General features: G+C 34.9%; 1 protein-coding gene across 3 annotated transcripts in view; it reads left to right on the top strand.

Moving 5' to 3' along the window:
- Positions 1-20325, top strand: part of IQCM (IQ motif containing M) — a 503262-nt gene that overhangs the window by 245598 nt on the left and 237339 nt on the right. For 2 of the 3 annotated variants that reach the window (XR_013336742.1, XM_077770736.1), the window contains exons 10-11: positions 2449-2593; positions 11192-11326. Coding sequence is in view for 2 of the 3 variants with exons in the window: in XM_077770736.1 (XP_077626862.1) it covers positions 2449-2593; positions 11192-11326 (280 nt within the window). In the remaining variant the exon portion in view is untranslated. Of the gene's footprint in view, positions 1-2448; positions 2594-11191; positions 11327-19717; positions 19778-20325 lie in introns of those variants that run through there. The other variant, XM_077770746.1, reaches the window with a different exon arrangement.

Raw genomic sequence — 20325 nt, 5'->3', positions numbered from 1 at the left:
GAATTCTCCAAGCAAGGAATCCATTCACTACTTAAAAAATTTTTTTAATGTTTTATTTTATATTTGAGAGGGAGAGAGAGAGAGAAAGAGAAAGAGACAGAAACAGAGAGTGAGTAGGGGAGGGGCAGAGAGACAGAATCTGAAGCAGGCTCCAGGCTCCCCCCAGCTGTTAGCACAGAGCCCAACACAGGGCTCAAACTCATAAGCAGTGACATCATGGCCTGAGCCAAAGTCAGACACTTAATTGACTAAGCAACCCAGGAAACCTTATTGCTTTTTATAAAAAGAGATATGACTATATCAAACAAAAGGCAGACTTAAAGTGCATACTGAAAAAAATTTTATATGTTGATGTGTCATAAGTATGCTACATTTACCATTGAAGTCAGCATGAGCTGGAATTTGTACATTTTTCTAATATATTCTGTCTTGAGAAATGTTTAGAAATTGGTGCAAGATTTATGTACTGAGATGTACATAGCACCATAGCAGAGGCATATTCCCATGCAGAGGACTGGCAGAGAGGCACCCTGTAATAATAACCATGCAGATGGACCATTATCATTTTCTCTGACCCAAATTCTTAAGCAGAAAGACCTAGGTAACCTGAATGTTTCAGATCTGAGGAGTCCCCCACAAGGTGGGTTGTGTCCCCAAAGAGAATCTATTAAATTTGGAGGGAAAAACATTCCAGTTGGATCTGATGGCTGCCCTGTGCTCCTGCTCTCTTAGCAAATGTCATCATTCATCTAAGAGATACACTGCAACCAGATCCTTTTCGCTCATGTTCTAAGGGCACAGTGAAAACATTGCTTGATTCTTAATTATAAGCAAAAGAACCCTACTAACAGATTTAAGCAGAGAGGTATTGAGTAGAATATTGCATAGAGGTCTGGAGAACTAAGTTTAGAAACATGAAGGGATGATGAGGGTTAGGTAGCTCTCAGAACTCCAACCACATCCTGCATAGAAAGAATCTAATGAAGATACTGAATCCTGGGTATTCCTCCTCCATTAATGCTGCCGTGCCAAGTGGAGGATATTGTTGCCACAGTGACTCTACCACACAAATGGATTTACCACTGTCTCGCTTCTAAAGCATCACTAGTTTTGGTTCAAAATCTGGTGCTGATGTAGATAATGTACAAAGCTTTAACAGAGGAGGCTTTGGTCACTAGGATCTGATGTGTGGCTTCAAATTGTGGGCTAAAAATTCATATGGAAGGGAATGCTCTGCAAGTGTGACCAATTCATTATTTTTTTTAAGTAACAAGAGCCTGTTGAATAAAAGGTAGATTAAAAATAAGTTGGGAAATGTTATTAAATGTTGAGAGAAATGTTTTAGGAAAGAAACTAAAACAAAATTCACAGAATGCATGAAAAATACTAAATTCAAGTAGATTAAGAGGATATAGTGTATTTTTAAAAGTATGGGCTCTGGAGTTTCCCAGTTTCAGGTTCAAAACCAATTCTGCAACTTACTAACTTACTAGCTACTGCAGCTAACCACCCAATAACTGGAAAGTTATTTAAAGAGGTTTTTCCTTCAGTTTTTCACTTGTAAAACAGTATACAAAGCACATCAAAGGAAAGATGACTCAGAAAAATTCATGGACTTAAATACATTCTAAAAAAGAGTAATGAAAATAGATGTCTTTAATTTAAAGAAGTCAAGAGAAGGAAAATAATCCTTGAAAAAGGAATTAATAAAGATAAGTAGAGAAATTAATGAGCTAGAAAATGTAAAATGTAAAAATAATTGAATTGTTAAATAAAATGGAACTATTTAGAAAAGAAGAAATCTGAAATAGGTTGGTTTTTTTAATACTTTAATTTTTCAAGTTTATTGTAGTAGAATATAGAAAATGCATACATAGAAAAATATAGCCACAGTTAAAAGTTAAATTGATAAAACAAAATTCACACATATGCTGAAAATGATTAATTTATTTAACAGTTTTAAAAACATGAAAAACTTGAAAAACTATAGTAAGAAGTAAGTAAAAGACACAAATATACAATTTTCAAAAGAAAGAAAATGAACAAGATTTGAGCACCCCTAGAGAATAACTTAGGCAACACTCACCATTACAGAATCTGCCTTAATAAAACATTTTTGTTCTGGCCAAGTGGGTCACACATATAGAAATCTGGATGCCAACCTAGGGAGCTTCCCTGAAAGTATCCATCACTGAAGACTCCATGATGTGGGAATTATGGGTATCTGATGACAAAGCAGCTCATAACAAAGCTCTCTGAACTCCAAGGATATTATCTCGCTCTACAGGGGATGTGTTTTACAAAGCTAGGCAATAAACATTAACAAATACATCCATAATTTAAGAAACTGGGTGAAATAGATGAAATGAAAAGGGCAAAATCAGATTAAATATACATAAGAGAAATACGTAAATATGGGGCTTTACGGTCTATATTGCTGTTTTATAGGCTTTGCATCATGGACCAAATTTGAGAGCAGTTATAAACCTGTACCATAGACTAATTCATCGTGTTAAATATCGACTTGGTCTTTGGAGAACAAGACAAATTATAAACTTTGTGGAGCTAGAGGAATGGATGGACAGAAAAAAATGTAAGTGATACAGTAATTTCTGATTTGATTTTAAATTTGGAATTTATTTAACCATTGAGATTTTATATATAATTTGCATATAATTACCCAGGACACAAAAGGAAAACATTTTTTTATATCACTGAGAGCTATTTACATTTTATTTTTTAAAGTTTTCTTTTAAAGTTTTTATTTAAATTCCAGTTAGTTATGCAGGGTAATATTAATTTCAGGTGTACAATATAGTGACTTAATACTTCCATGCAATACCTGGTGGCTATTTGCATCTTAAAGTGATGTATTGTATATTTGGCTTAATTTATTAGGATCTTGTGTTTATAAGAAAAAGAAAACCCATTCTGGTTAACCAAAGTAAAAGAAAATTTGTAAGAAAAGTATAGGAAAAATAGTTAAAGAATCAGATTTCATACAGAATTTCAAACAGAGCTACTCCAGAGATTGAAGGAACAAAAATGCAAGGAAAAAAATCTCTTTGTCTTTGGGAGATAGATAAACTGTTGTCACTTTAAGACTTTTTTGTTTCTATGCTTTAAATTAAGATTACAGGGAGAGAGCATCTGATTAGTTTAATTTGAATCATGAATCCAACACTCTGCCATCGTAGGGTAGAGATTTTTGCTTGGAAGTTTCACAGAGGTTATTACCACTGGGGGAAGGGTAGCTCCCAAAAAAACAATTACATATTGCTAACAGAAGAATAGCTAATGGACACCAAGCTGACTAAATAGATATCTATTATGTGTTGCTTGCTAGTGTTGAATTTCTGTTCAGATCAAGTTCCTCAATTTATCTCTCGCTTTCAGAGAGCCTGGTTCCTATTATATTTAATGAATTTACATTGCTTCAGATTAGGATGGACATTACAGCCAGTGTCTTGATTAAAAAAATAATAAATGAAGACTTCTGGTTTCTGGTTCCACATGTAAGGAGCCTGGAAGTCTCCACTCCATTTTAACATGTAAAAAATGAACAGACTAAAAAAATAACTTTTCATGGATCTATAAGAGAAGGGAAGAAACAAGGAAAACTGTTGCCCCAAAGTTAAAGAGACAGACACTCAAATACAGGGAGTTGCAGTTTACTAGAGCAGAGACTGATGAGCAGAAATTGATATGGGAAGAAATGAGTGTTGGCAAAGATGTGGAGAAAAAGAAATCCTCTTGCACTGTTGATGAGAATGCAAACTGGTGCTGCTACTGTGGAAAACAGTATAGAAGTTCCTCAAAAAATTAAAAATAGAACTACCATACAATCTAGTGATCATACTACTGGATATCTACTCAAAGAATACAGAAACACTATTTGAAAAGATGTATACACCCATGTATTTATTGTAGCATTATTTACAATAGCAAAATTATGAAAACAACCAAAGTGTCCATTGATAAATGAGTGGATAAAGAAGAAATGATACATATACACAATGGGATATTACTGAGCCGTAAAAAATAATGAAATCTTGCCATTTCAAACACCATGATCAGATCTAAAGTGAATGCCAAGTGAAATAACTCAGTCAGAGAAAGGCAAATACAATATGATTTCATTCATATGTGGAATTTAATAAAGCAAATGAATAAAGTAAAAAAGAAAAAAAATCAGGGGCGCCTGGGTGGCTCCGTTGGTTAAGCGTCTGACTTTGGCTCAGGTCATGTCTCACAGTTTGTGAGTTCGAACCCCGCGTCAGGCTCTGTGCTGACAGCTAGCTCAGAGCCTGGAGACTGTTTCAGATTCTGTGTCTCCTTCTCTCTCTGACCCTCCCCTGCTCACACACACACTCTCTCTCTCTCTCTCAGTAATAAATAAAACATTTAAAAAAATAAAGAAAAAGAAAAAAAATCAGACTCTTTAGAGAACAAACTGGTGGTTACCAGAGAGGATGTTGGGAGAGAGGAGGGTGAAATAGGTGAAGAGGATCAGAGTACATTTATCATGATGAGCATTCAGTAATGAATAGAGTTGGTGAATCACTCTACTGTACATCTGAAGCAAATGTAACACTGTATATTAATTATACTGGAGTTAAAATAAACTTTTAAGAAAGAAAAGAAAAAAGAAATTGATGTGAGAACCAGAACAGCTAGGAAAAATGAACTGTCATACGCAAATAGCTGGAAGCTCAGTGTGAACAATCCCTAGAGTTAAAATACAATTCCAAGAAGGCCACCACAGTGTTGTGATATTTACCTCCAGGAATGTGACCAGATTAACATAGTAAATATCAGAGAGATGGAACCATTTTGAAATTTACCAGATCACACTCTTCTTAATATGGCCTACCTTCAGGGGAAATTAGTTAACTGGAGCCTAAACTGCTGGGTCATTTTCAGAGCTTAACTGACCTAGTGAAGGGCGATACCCAAATTTAGTCCATTCTGGCCTTTCTGTCCCACCTATAGGGGGAAAAATAATCCTGAAAAACACCTGTATAGTTCACAGTCCAGAGAGATACAGGGTCACTAAGAGACTGAGACCTTATCATAGGTCTATAGAACATTTCCTCCCACACCTTACCATCACATTACTAAAGGCCTACTTACAGCAGTTTTTTTAACCTAATTTATCATGTCTGGGTTATCAAGAAAAAGTTGCGAAGTATACAAAAAGCGAGAAACCACAATCTGAATAGATAGAGCAAGCATCAGAACCAGACATGGCAGTGATGTCAGAGTTATCATACCAAGGATTTTGAATAACCATGATTAATATGCTCCAGGCTCTAATGGATAAAGTAGACAACATGCAAAGATAGATGGGCAATGTAAGCAGAGAGATGGAAATACTAAGAAACAACTAAAAAGAAATGCTAGAGATTGTTAACAGAAATGAGGAATGCCTTTGATGGGCTTATTGGTAGATTGGACATGGCAGAGGAAAGACTCTTTGAGCTAGAGGATATGTCAGTAGAATCCTTGAAAACCAAAAAGCAAAGAGAACAAAGACTGGAAAAAAAAGAACCTGAACAAAATATCCAGGGACTATGGGACAACTACAGGAGTAGCATGGATAATGGGAATATCAGGAGGAGATGAAAGAGAGAAGAAAACAGTAGAAATATTTAAAACAATAATGACTGAAAATTTCCCCAAATTATTCTTAGACACCAAACCACAGATCCAGGAAGCTCAGAGAACACCAAGCAGAATAAATTCCAAAAACTACACAGTTTTTGATATAGGCATATCATCTTCAAACTACAGAAAATCAAATATTAAAAAAAATTCTGAAAGAAGCCAATGAAAAAAACTACCTTTCCTATAGAGGTAGAAAGATAAGAATTACATTCAATCTATTAGAAACCATATCAATAGACATCTCACCAAAGAAAATACACAGATGACAAGTGTTTGGAATGATGCTCCACATCATATGCCATCAGAAAAATTCATATTAAAACAATGAGATACCACTACACACTTATTAGAATGGCTAAAATCTAAATACTGTCAATATAAGATGCTGGTAAGGATGTGGAGCAACAGGAACTATCATTTATTGTTAATGAGAATGCCAATGATACAGCCGTTTTGGAAAACAGTTTGGTGGTTTTCTTACAAAAGTAAACATACTGTTACCATATAATCCAGCAACCATGCTCTTTGGTATTTACCCAAAGGCATTGAAAACTTATGTCCACACAAATTAAATTTACCCACAGACATCGAAAACTATATCCACATAAAACCTGCACATGTATGTCCATCTCTACTTTTTCATAATTGTCAGAGCTTAGTAGCATCCAAGATGTCCTTCAGTAGATGAGTAGATAAACTGTGGTACACCTGGACCAGGGAGTATTTTTAAAGCTAAGAGAAAATAAGCCATGAAAAGACACAGAAGAATCTTAAATGTGTATTACTAAGTGAAAGAAGCCAATCTGGAAAGTCCATGAACTGTATACTTCCAACCATATGATATTCTAGAAAAGGCAAAACTATGGAGACAATAAAAAGATTGACATTTGCCAGGAATGAGATGGGGTTGGGAGGAGGGATGAATTGGCAAAATCTAACGTATTTTTAAGGCAGTGAAGCTATTCTGTATAATACAGCTATTATGGATACATGTCATTATACATTTGTCTAAACTCACATAATGTGCAACACCAAGAGTGAATTATGTGGTAAACTGCGGACCTTAGTGATTATGATGTATCATCCTTGCTAACAAATGTATCACTCTAATGAGTGATGTTGATAATTAAAAGAGGCTATGTTCATGTGGATGCAGTGGGTATGTGAGAAATCTCTGTCCCTTCTTAATTTTGTTGTGAACTTAAAACTGGTCTTTAAAAATTGTCTTAAAAAATAAAACAAAAACAACAAAATGATGCAGGTATATTATATTTAATTGAAACCAGCATCTTACTGTTTTATAATGTAAAAGTACTACATTTTTAATATAGTTTAATCTAATCATTAAATGTGTATTTCACAGTGGACTATATATATGTCTTCCATGAAGACTGGGACTGTATCTGTTTGATTCATTAATGAAGAGGCACTATTAGCAAATGCCTGTTTTATCAAAAGGGTTCAGAAATATTTGTTGATAGTTTTCATTGAGTTTATAACTTACTGAAAATTGCCAAAAGATATTTACAAATAACTAGAATTCCTTGAGTCAGAAGAACTCCTTTTCTGTGGCTAGAAGTTTTGGAAAAGAAGTCAAAGAGAGATTATGTACAAGTCACAGAATTAAGTTAGATCAAGTAATGGAGTACAAAATCTTAGTTTCCAGAGAAAAAAGCAGGAGGGACCAAAGTGTTGGAGATGAAAAGATAGGAAGAAGAAAGAAAGAGAAAGCAAGTGAGAGACAGAGGCAAAGAAAGAGAAAATATTTCTCTCATTAGGAAGCTGCTGGGATTCCTTTATTTTAAAAATCCTTTAAAATAGTGAGTGAGAGAGAGATTATACTCACATGTACTCAGATTTTCTGACTTTTATACATAAACTCTACAGCCACTATATACAAAATTCAGAAAGATAATTTTTCTTTGCAATCTTTTTTTTTTTTTTTTTTTAACTGAGGTGTTGGGTGCCAGGGTGGTTCAGTCAATTAAGCATCTGACTCTTGATATCGGTTCAGGCCATGATCTCATGGGTTCATGAGTTTAAGCCCTGAGTTGGGCTCTTCACTGACACTGTGGAGCCTATTTGGGATTTTCTCTCTCTTCTTCTGTCTCTGTCTCTGTCTCTCTCTTTGACTACCCCTCTTCTCAGTCATTCTCTCAAACAAACAAACAAACAAACTTAAAAATTGAAGTAATTTATAAAACATTATATTAGTTTCAGATGTACAACATAATTTGATATTCGTGTATATTGCAAAATGATCAAAACAAGTTTAGTTAGCATTGATCATCATTCATAAATTTTTTTTCTCTTTTGATGAGAACTTTTAACATTTACTGCCTTAACAACTTTTAAATATGTAATAAAATATTATTAATTATAGTTAATAAGAAAGGTATTCTCAATACTCTTTTATGGATAGTAATTTTATATTCTGTAATCAAATATTATCATTTTATCAAAATAATTACTAGGACCTTTCATTTCTTATAACACTGAATACCTTTTCTTTACCATTCATTTTATTTTTTAAGCTACTGACTACCAAATCATATATCCTTTCCAAAACACTTTCACTATTTTACAGTTAGTCTTGTCTTCATCCCCAAGTCTGTCACCAAATCAATTTTTTAACCTTATACGATCTTGCTTATTTTTCTATGTTTTACTTTCTTCCCACCGTTTCTCCTCTCTGATTTTATCTATAGATTTCATCCTTATTGTGTCTTAATCTCTCAGTTTGTAAAAAGAGATAATATGGTTCATTTTTCTGTCCTGGACTCATGGTTTCTAGCTGAAAAGCACTTTGAGTTAAAGTCTTAAAAGAAAGTCAGAGGGGGAGCCAAGTGGATACATGGAGGAAGGGTGTTCTAGCCAGGAGGAGCCACAGGCACAAAAACAGGAAGTTGGAGACTGTTGGTGTTGGAGGAAGCTATTACTGCTATTGGAATGGATCAAGAACAGAGCAGAATGAGATGGGAGAGGTAGCAGGTAGCGGGAGCATAGGCTGTGTCGGGTTTTATAGACTATTGGATTTTACCTCAAAAACGTTGGAAAGCCCATGGAGGACTGTGATCCAAGGGCTATGATATGATGATTGAACACATCCCTCTGGCTGTTTTGTGGAGAATAGGCTGACATGAGGTAAGTACATAAGGGAGTCCAGTAAGGACAGTTGGTGCTCTGTCCAGCATAGGATCTAAACAGTAGAAGAGAATTAGCTAAATGAATGATTTAAAGAATTACCAACTAAGGCACCCATTTGTACTAAGGATTAAAGTAACTCTAGAGTCTACAGAATTTGGAAGTTCTTATTTGCCCTAATGTTCCTTGGAAAATTCTCCATTCCTTTCATATGTGTATTGCTAATTGGGTGATGTTTTACAGGTATCTATAAGCATTTTCAAGAATCTTTCAATGCTGTCATTTTTCATGACTTAAGTTTTGTAATGACCCTAATTAAATCTGTCTAGAATATTAATTCTGCTAGTGTGTTGCTGAACATTTGCTTTTTGAGCATAATATACAGGTTAAGGGCATTATTATCTATTAATATAGTTACATGACTGTAATGTTAATATGTATATCAGTTTGATCTACTGAGAAGCATCTAAAATGAATTAAATGAAAAGCTAATGAAGATATATATGCTTTTTCAAGAAGAAATATATTTACTTAAACAGAAAAGTAAAAAGTGGTATTCTTTGTGCTCTAGTTTGGATTTTTCCAGAATTAGACCTTGAGACAAGAATTCAAGTAAACTAAGTTAATTGAAAGTTGATCCCAGCAAATACTATTAGTGGAATGAAGTAAGACAGGGAAGAGATGGAAGTCAAAAAAGAATACATTATCCAGCAGATTACCATCAACTGGAGCTTGATCCCTCTAGGGGAACAGTGTAGACAACTTTCTTTAAGTGCTGGGGCTTTATCCACCAGCTCTCAGTTGAGGGAGGGCTAGTGGTTGAGGGCCACTGCACTGTGGGCACTTCTGACCTGCTGTATAGGTGGGCAGAGTGGAGTCCTGCAGCCAGAGGGAGCCCTGAGGCAATGAAATGAGATACTGGCAATTCATGTCAGCATTCACAGAAATGTAAGGGACAAGACAATATGGATGGGACACCAACACCAACTACTCTAGTTTGCTTATTTGAGCAATTTTCCTTTTTTAAAAAAAAATAAGGACATAAAAGCCAACTAACTAAATAAAAGTTTTTATTAAATAAAAACTAAAAAATAAAAGGTTTATTTATTTTTGGAGGAGAGAGACAGAGCATGAGTGGGGGAGGGGCAGAGAGAGAGAGGGAGACAGAATCTGAACCAGGCTCCAGGCTCTGAGCTGTCGGCATAGAGTCCAATGCAGTGCTTGAACTCACAAACCACGATATCATGACCTGTGCCATAATCTGACGCTTAGCCTATTGAGCCACCCAGGTGCCCCTAGTTTGTTTATTTAAAAAGACAGAAAAAGCCATAGATATTCTAAATATGAATTTATTTTACTTCTGTGTTTCAGGATATGGAATAGTGGCTTATATTTAGGCACTCATTCAATATTTCTTGAATTTGTTGATTTCTCATGATTGTCCACCTCAACCAAACAAATAAGTAAATAAATAGAAAGTTGAAGTCCGTGTGTTTGAGTGTCAGGATTGTACCTTAAGTTCTGTTAGAAACCATTCTAGTGCCTTTTGTCATTTTGAGCCCATATTTCAGAGCTAAACCTGTGCTGAGACAGACCCTGTTGTTCTGTACATGCTGACTGACAATCATCATTATGGGGTGAATCAATTACACTTCAGAGAAGAGGCTCAGTATCACATTTTTGAAAAGTTCCTCTTTATGAGGAACTACACTTATAAAATGTGTAGAACAGTTTTCTTGGCTATTATCTAACTCCCATTAATGCCAAGTATGGGAGATAGGTGAAGGATGACCCAACTGAGTGGCTTTCTGTGGAAATCTGAGCCAAGAGTGACAAGGTCACTTCCTGTGGTCACTTGAACCAAGTGACCTTAAACTAGGAAGGAGAATACATGAAGTTAGTGAGCAAAAACTAGACATCATTCCATTTAGGGACAAAATCAGAAGTAGAATAAGCAGTCCAGAGGAGAATCAGCAATACATGTGGAATGTAGATAGATTAGAATGAAGATAGAAGCCAAAAAGAGAAGAAAAAATTAAGGGAACTAATGAAAAATAAATCCTCACATCAAAGCTATGTCTTACAATGTGACTTGAGCATTCATGTATGCATGATCCATGGACAGTTGTCATTTAAACCAGGCCAGAGGGTGCCAGTGTTCTCTTTGGGGAAACAAGTCCAAATCTGACAACTATGGATATGGGAGGGAGAAGTATGCCCCATTTTCTTTTAGCCTTCCCCTGGAGGTCACCATAGTGCTACTCTAATCAAGGCATAGCAATAAAACTAGAGGTAAAGTTCCTTTGAAGTTAGATGAAGCTTTCTCGTAGTTTGTACTTGACATAGTATATAACAAAAATATGTTATCTCTTTCTTTTAGTCTATGAAACAATGTTTGCTAAGAGAGAAGATTGGCAAGGATTAGAAAGAAGCGAGCTTCTTAAGTTCTTCAACGACTGTGGTCATTTCCCAACCCAGCAGCAAATTGATGAGGTTTGGGACCTGGTCCATAAAAGTGAGTGGTTTCCCATTTCTTGTCTTCTTTTACCTTACTGTGTCTTTCCCTTTCCTCCTTTTCTTCCTCCCTTGTTCTTTCCTTCCTTCTCTTATTTAATTTAAATATCATTTAAATTTATATTGTTCCCATTTTTCTTTTTCATTAAACTTGTCCATATAAATCCTTTTCCTAAAATTTTAAGAATCTGATTTTACTATATTTAAAAGAAGAGATTTAAGGGTGATTAAAAGAAGTTTATAACACAGTATCTTTTAAGGGGGCAGAGGAGATGATTTTAAGTTTTTAAAATTTTAATATATTTTTGATACAATATAAATTACACCTAACTCAGTGTATTTTAAGCCACTATATTTTAAATACTGATGCTAAAAATCTTTATACTGGATAGTTAGATTTGGTACTAAAGAACATAGCCAAGTTTAAATATTTAAAAAGTTTTGAACTATTTGAATAGAATTTTACAGTTAGAAAATCATTCCTTTCAGAACACTAAATAGGTGAAAGGATAGTATTGTATGAGAATATTTAATAATTTAAATGGAAGAATATTCCTTCTGTCTCTAGTAAGGAGGTGAAAATTGTCATGAAGATATGGGGAATCTCAACAAATTTTCTATAATTCCTTAAGGATCTTCTTAAATGCTTCTATGACCATAATAATGCATGACTTGCTGTTATATTTAGAGATGATAGATGGTGTATTCACAATTTAATTGAGAAAAATTGTAAAACTGAGCCCCCTGTGGGGCTCTGTACTGACACCAAGGAACCTGCTTTGGGATTCTCTCTCTCCGTTTTCTCTGCCCCTTCCCCCATCCCTCAAAATAAATAAACTTGAAATACAGGAAAAGGGCTCACATACCTGTAGGAAGATTTGATTAAGGTCAGAGTGACAAAATTGAAGTTTCATTATAGGTTTGAAATTCTCTTTCTTAATTTTTAGTTTACCTAATTTATTACCTATAGACTTTGCTTTGCTATTGCTGTATCCCTAGTACCTAGAACAGTTTTCTAGACTCTCAATAACTATTTGCTCACAGATTGGCAGAAGCATCTAAATCACTTTGTGCTTTAGTAGTCATGACTAGGTTGTTTCATTTTTTTTTTTTCCTGATGACAAAAACCTAGAATATTTGTTATAGAAAATTTGGGAATATAGCAGTATACAAAATTGCTAAGAAATAATAATTGTAAACATTTGATGCCTATCTTTCCAGTTTTTTTCTACTCATTTGACATTATTTTTATGAAAAGTGAGATTATTTTCTACATGTTTAAAAATCTGCTTTTTTTGCTTACTGATACTTACAAGTTTCCAAGCCATATTTTTCACAGCATTATTGATGACTGGGTAATAATCCGTCATATGTAGGTTCTATAAGTTATTTATTATTTCATGTTTAAATTGTTTTGTTTTGTAATAAATAATAATGAAAAAACTAAATGCAGCAAAACAGCATTAATTAGACATTTAAAAACCTATACTGATTGTGTTAGTAATTTAACATATAATTTTGTTTTCAAATTAACAGTTTCATAGAGATACTTCCCTCTACTGATTATTTTGAAGTATATCTCAAAAGCTTAGGTTTAGAGCATGGCTCTGGCATTAGCTTTCCTTGGTTTAATTCCTGGCTTCACTACTACTAGCTGTTTGTCTTTGGACAATTTATTTATCTCTGCTATGCCTTATTTTTCTCAACCATAAAAGAAACATAATACTATCTAAGCCATTGGACTGTTGTGAAGTTTAAATGAAACAATTTATTTAAAATATGTTTCCCAATATAAGTGCTCAGTAATGTTTGCTTTCATTAATCTTAAAAAATTCTTAAGTATACTTGTTTTCATAATTTTTTATTTTGAAAATGTTTAAATGTTGAATCTCTTTGTATACTGACTCATTCTATAAAGCCTGTTTACTGAATGCTTTCTGTTGGTTTTTAACCACTCTTTTGATTATCACAATGGCCTGTGTGTTCATTTATGCTCATTTTATAGATGGGAAGGCTGGGACTTAGGAAGAGACTTTTCTAAACTCACTAGTAGAGTTGGAACTTGACTCCTGGTCTCTTTAAGTTAGGTTCAGTATTGCTTTCATTTTACTATGTGAAGATACTTTAAAAGTCTATTATGAAAGCATAATTAGACAGATGATTAAAACATTCTTGACAGCAAGTACTGCCTGTTATTCATCTTTCACAAACTAGCCTAATGCCTTGCAGTATAGTAGGTTTTCTGCAATGATTGAGTTTATTAAATTTCTTATTAAAGCTAGAATTTTCAAAAGAAAACTTAGTTTTGAGTCATATTGTTTTTATTATACTGCCTAAAATTGGAAAGGTTTTTTTTTTTTTTTACAGAAAAGAGCCACTGTAACATAATTTAAAATATATGTTCAATTATGTTGCTCCATCCAGTTTAAAAAATTCTTTTGGTACATAAGAAGCTTTCATTTAAAATGGAAATATCCTAACTAATGGAAAAAAAAATTATGGGAAATGAAGCTAAATTAATGGTTTTCTACTTGCTTCTGGTATATATTCCATTTTTAAAAGAATCTGATTTTATGTGTTTTAGATTGTCAGTCATCTTCATTCATACTGACTTCTTTGATTGTGGATAATAGCTCCAGATGTGCAACCTACGCATTTTTTTCATCCAGTAGAATATTTCACCTAACGCATATGTACTTAATTCAATTGATTAACTTCTTCAGTGGATGACACCAAGTAGGTCACANTTGTGCCCCCCCCCCCCCCCATTCTTTATTTTCATCACTATGGTAACAAAAAATTTTGTGACTGAGGACACGGTTTTTGTCTGAAAATTTTCCTTTGGGAAAATGAAGCAACTTAGGCTACATGTATGCATTGATCTTAAAAGCTTAAGACTATGCAAACATGGTATTACTTGATATTCATTTAAATGTCAACAAGTGAAACTAATAACTATAGAATGGCATATCTGAAAGTAAAGAAAATAATACACTATGGTTCTATATCATCTATTCTCTTGTCTGAGTAAGTTTTTAGATATTTGAATGTTGAGCATTTTCCAATATTTTTCCAGCATGTAAATAAAAGTTTTAGTTTATTTTCTCCTGTTACAATGAACACACAGTGACAGTGAAGACAAGTCAATTTTCACTATGGAGCTCTAGACAAAAATCTTAAAATCAGAAACATAGAAGTTACTTGTATGTTATTTAACCTGCAGTATTCTATGTATCTGAAAAAACCGTGGCTTAAAATGGAATGTGAATTATTTCAAGCTCCCTGACTAGTTAGTAGCAAACTGTAACTAAATCCTCATCCCCCTGCTTCTCAGGGCACAGCTTTGTCCACCATAAATGGACAACACTGCATTTTCTCCTGTTTTCTAAAGAAAAGGGGTTTTTTGTAATTAAATTGGAAACATGTAATTACTTTTCCTTGATTTTTTTTACGTATGAACAAGCACTCTAACAATAAAATTTTAATTATGCAGGAAAGGGGTTAGAGAGGATTTTAAAAGATTGTGAAAGATTCTAGGGTATAGGAAATGTGAGGTGGGCAAATTCCGGTGGTAAAAAATGAAGAAGTATTGCTACAAAAGCCTTATTTTAAATAACTTCTAAATATATTTAGCACATATTTATTATAAAGTACTGAAGATACACCCTAAAAACGAAAGATGAAATGAAAAATACTGGCAATTTAGTGTTCCAGAATGACATGAAGCTACTGACTAGGAGTCAACTAAAATAGGTAGCCGGGTCTTATAAGGATCTCCTAGTGCCACTATTAACATTTGGGGAGAATATCTGACAATCTTCTTTTTTCATATAATAAAAATTTGGTCACACTGTAAATTTATGTTGTTGGTACAAATCTCAATCCATAAACTCACTGTTTTTCTTATTTTTCCTTTTATTTGAGAGAGAGAGAGACAGAGAGAGAGAGAGAGAGAGAGAGAGAGAGAGAATCTTAAGCAGGCTCCACGCTCAGATCAGAGCCCAACGAGCTGAATTAAGAGTCAAACAGTCAAGCAACTGAGCCATCCAGGCAACCCCCTCACTGTTTTTCTACAAGTCAATTTTTATTTCTAGCTTCTATCCATCAAAATTGAATTTCAGTCAATCTGGCTTTTTGTTCTCTTTTTTTCTGAGGTTATGGCTAAAGGGATAGAGGGCGTTTACATAGTGACATAGCATGTGGAATGTCTAACTGGTCTGCAGTATCTTCTTTGACATAGACATTGCTTGGTGTACTCCTTTGCTAGGGCTGCCATAACAAAATACCACAGACATGGATGTAGATCACCCATGTTTATCATATGTGGGGTTCATTGAACTTCTTGGATCTGTAGATTAATGTTTTTCATCAAATCTGTCAATTTTTCAGCCAATTTTTGGTAGATTTTCCTCTCATTTCCGACTGGGACTGGGACTCACTTACATGAGTATACATAATGTGTCCCAGAGGTCTCAGAAGCTGTGTTTACCTTTTTTTCAATTTTTGTTCTTTTTTAAAATTTTTTTAATGTTTCTTTTTTTGAGAGAGAGAGAGAGAAAGAAAGAGAGAGATCGACAGAGTACAAGCAGGGGGAGGGTCAGAGAGAGAGGGAGACACAGAATCCAAAGCAGGCTCCAGGCTCTAAGCTGTCAGTACAGAGCCCTTCATGGAGCTTCAACTCACCTACCGCAGGATCAGGACCTGATCCAAAGTCGGACACTCAACTGACTGTGCCACCCAGGTGCCCCTTGTTCTCTTCTTAAATGTGGATAATATCTCTTGACCTATCTTCAGGTTTACTTTCTCCCTTCTGCTTTATCAAGTCTGTTGATAAGCCTGTTTTGTAAATTTTTCATTTTGTTATTTGCTGTAGACTCTGGGGCTGGAGTTCTTTCTTGTCCAGCAAGAAAGTGGGACACAGGATTAAAAATTCGAGAGAGGCTAATATCCGGGAGGCATTAAGAACCCTGAATAAGGGTCCTTGCTCTGTTTTTATTAGGATCAGAAAGCTTACAAACATGGTGATGGACATGCACAAAGTGATAATGAAACTGTGAACATTAACTCATGGGCGTGAGGGAAAGGGGGTTTTGAAGATATGCAGTGTTAGGGGTTTGGGTCAATACAAAACAAAATCCTGGCACTGGGTAGAAGCTTGTTTACAGCAGACATGAGGCACCACCTCTGTTTACCTAAACTGGTCTAGGAGACAAGAAATACAAAGCATGCTACCTCAGGGTCAATAAGGCACCTTTCTTTTGGTAATTAGCTCTGCACTGGGGAAATTCGCCCCTCTGTGGTCTATAGCCCTATTTACCTATTTACCTAATTTGGTTCTCCCTTCCTGTGATATCAACTTTCTGCTATTGTACTAAGTTTGGGGGCATTTCCTCTTTGAATATCTAATCTTGTTTACTTCATCTTGGATGTTTACATCCTGAGATTCCCTATTCCTATACCTTTGTCCTATACTGGAGGCTTTTGCCTTGTTTGTCCAATACTGGGGGCTTTTGCCCCATTTGCCCTATACTGGGGGCCTTTGTCCTGTTTACCTAATCTTTTTTATGTAATCTTGTTTACCCAAACTTGGGTGTGTACATCCTGTGGCTTTCTATTTCTTTATGTCTCCTTAACCCATCTGTGCAGGCCCAAGGAATTCCTCAGTTTATTCCCCACAGTTATTACATTTTTCAACTCTAGAATACATTTACTTTTTATAGATTCTTTTTATCATGATAATGCCCCTTTTTGAGTGTTGTCATATTTTCCATTAATTCTTTAAATATAATTTATTTCAATTATTTGAGCACATTTTTAGTAGCATCTTGAGGTCTTTGTCTGCTAAATCTAATATCTAAATCCATTCAGACTTAGTTTTTGTTGAGTGCTTTTTTTTCCTTGAGTATGGGTCACACATTTCCTATTTATTTGAATGTTTCTATTGTTATTTTTATTTAATACAGGATACTTTAGGTAATATGTTGTTGCAACTATGGATTCTGGTGTCCCCTTTCCAAGAGTTTATTTATTTATTTGGTAACTTGTCTGGACTTAATATCTGGAATCTGATCCATCTCCCCCAGGTGTTTGGCTATTCATTTCTCTGCTCAGTCATTGTTTTAATTTTTTTGGAGTGGTTTTTCAAAAGGCTTTCTCTGATTTTGTATAACTTAGCTGTCAGTCTATGATTAGACAGAGTGTTTACTCAAACACCTTGAGCCCTTAAGGTTTCCACCCTCTGCATGATCTGTGTGTGGATTGGGAGCACATTCAGTGCTTGAATGTGCTCATATTTTATCTCTGCCTCATATTTTATCTTCCACTGGTACTCTTGGGTCTTTACTGTTCATTCCCATTGTTTTCCAGTTAGCTTGGGATGTGTATAATAGTTATCAAGCCATTCAGTGGCTTTCTCATTTCCAAATCTGCCTCTGAAGTTTCTGGCTTGCCAATGCTTGCCCCAACTCAAACTGAATTCAGGCTAGCACAGTTACAGCATCTCTCCATTTATTTCCCATCAAGTGTGTTATATATACTGTTCAATATCAACAGATGTGGAGTTTTTCCTACCTCTTCAAATCAGTTTAACTTCCTGGTTGATTGGTGTCTGGCTAAGGGGGTGGGGAGGAATAATCCTCATGTTAAGACATATTGATATTGATTCTTCATATTCTTGTCATGATCCAGTTCAGTAAAGCCTATGACCTAGCGATCTATATTCATTCACTATAGAAAGACAGAATGCTCAAAAAATATGGAAGCAAGTAAATGAGTAGAATTCTTAGAACAAAATTATCTGAAATGACTCAATAAAGATGATTTGGGGCATGTGGTCAGTGTTAGGAAAGTTTGGCACCTATTTTAACGACTGTATAATGATAATATTCCTTTTACTATCACCTCTACTTACTAGCTAAAAGAATCCCTGAACTAATTTGTCATGAAGTTCTTAGCAGAATCTCATGTATTTGTGTTATAGAACTCTGGATCACTTTAGAAGTATATGGTGGGGAAGTGCCTGGGTGGCTCAGTCAGTTAAGCGTCCGACTCTGGATTTCAGCTCACATCATGATTTCATTGTTCATGGGATGGAGTCTTGTGTCTGGCTTTGTGCTGACAGTGTGGAGACTGCTTGGGATTTAATGTCTCTCTCTCTCTCTGCCCCTCACCTGCTCATGCACTGTGCTCTCTCTCTCAAAATAAATAAACAAACTTTAAAAAAAGTAAAATCAAGTACTTAAAATGTTTGATGTTTGTCCCATCTACTCTCATGGGTATACTGCAAAACTCCCGTGAATATATAGACTCTTTCCATGCATTACAAAAATGTAAAGATTTTGTCAGTGGTGTCTATAGCTTTTGGATAGGAGGCTGAAATTTTTTTTCTGGTGTTTTGGTAGATATTTTCTGATGCTTTCAGCCACGTCAAAGGTAAAAACACATTCTCTTCTCTGATTGATGGTTTCAGGAATAAGTTATGAAGTGAAAAGAAATGCATTAGAGCATACTAAATGGATGCCTTCTGTGGTTTGTGGTGATCCAGAATCTTTTTTGATAAAATTGTAACAACAATTTTCAACAATTTCAACAGATACATTTTGAACACTTTATATGTGATGTGAAATATATTGTGGTTCAGAGGTCTCAAAAATCCACTTAATAACTGGAAAGACATGGACATATATAACTAGATAAATACAAGGTTGTAAATGTTTATATATTCACAGTAGTATTGAGCACTAAGATGATACCAACATTATGTCTTAAGTTTGGAAGTCAGAGAAGGTTATAGAGAGTGTTGAAGATAACATCAATCATTGTTGCATAAGTTAACTAGATCATAAAAGAAAGACAGAGGTTTCACACATAAAAGAGAGATTGTGCGCAAAGCAAATTAGAATTTTTAGGTTATCTGTTAACAGCGAAGAGGAGGAATCTGTGGGTAACTGGAGAGAGCATGGTGTTACTAAAACTGCTGACTGAAAGATGTCAGATCATTCACCCAGATCTAGTTGACAGTGGTTGCTTCTCCTTATCGAGTTCCTCTTGTTTTGAATCCTACTTATTCACCTGTCATCTTTTGGAAATGGATGTTTTCAAATACACAATTCAGATTACATTCTGGTTATAAAGCAGTTTTGTGTCAGGTAGGAGCTATTTAAACATGTTTCTCTGGAGCTTGAATACCTCTACATACATGAGAGGGACCAGACCCTAGACAGAGAGCAACCCTACAAGGTATGTCTCTCACCACTTTGCTTCAACCATCTAATCCAAGCAGCTGCTCCTATAGTTTTGCCTGCTTTCTCCCCTAGCACTTTTTAAAGATGGTTCTTGACATTTTGTTTCATATTTCATTATTTTACTCTGTTAATGCCTTCTTTCATTCTAGCTATGGCTGCACAACGCTGTGAAAGCCTGTGCCAATGAAATGCCCTGGGAATGATCAGGGCCAGTGAACGACTTTCCCCTCTCCCTTCTTTCCTGTCTTCCTGCAGTCGTGTGAGTTGTTACTCCAATTAGTAAGTTACTCTAATTAGTCATTCTGCAATTTTTTTTAAAGCCTTTGAGTCTTTTATTGTTTGGGTTGAAATAGTTGGACCATTGTTATAAGCTACATAGAGAAGCTGATTAAATGTTGTAATATGACTTAATACTAGCTATTCTTTTAAAACCTGTTTTCATTAAGTAGAGAATAACCATCTTCAAGAAACAGCAGGAACAGCAGGGGTTTGAGAGGAATGTAACTTGAATAAAGGTATAATTACTTTCGTAAGTCTATTAGAGGGCAAGGCTTTAGGCTCCTTTTGTTAGATCACTGTTTATTAAGATTACACACCCAATACTCTTAACATGCAAAAATCCACTAGCAAGTCTTTGTTTTATGTGATTAAATTACTATAGTATCAGAAGTATGAACTATTGAAAACAACTTTGCAAGCAGATTGCTGTTAAAGGAAACATCAATATAAAATATTTCATCAGAAATTCTTATAAAAT

This window comes from Crocuta crocuta, unplaced genomic scaffold (assembly GCF_008692635.1).
Source record: "Crocuta crocuta isolate KB4526 unplaced genomic scaffold, BGI_CrCroc_1.0 scaffold345, whole genome shotgun sequence".
Lineage (NCBI taxonomy): Eukaryota > Metazoa > Chordata > Mammalia > Carnivora > Hyaenidae > Crocuta > Crocuta crocuta.
This window is presented reverse-complemented; position numbering and strand designations above follow the sequence as displayed.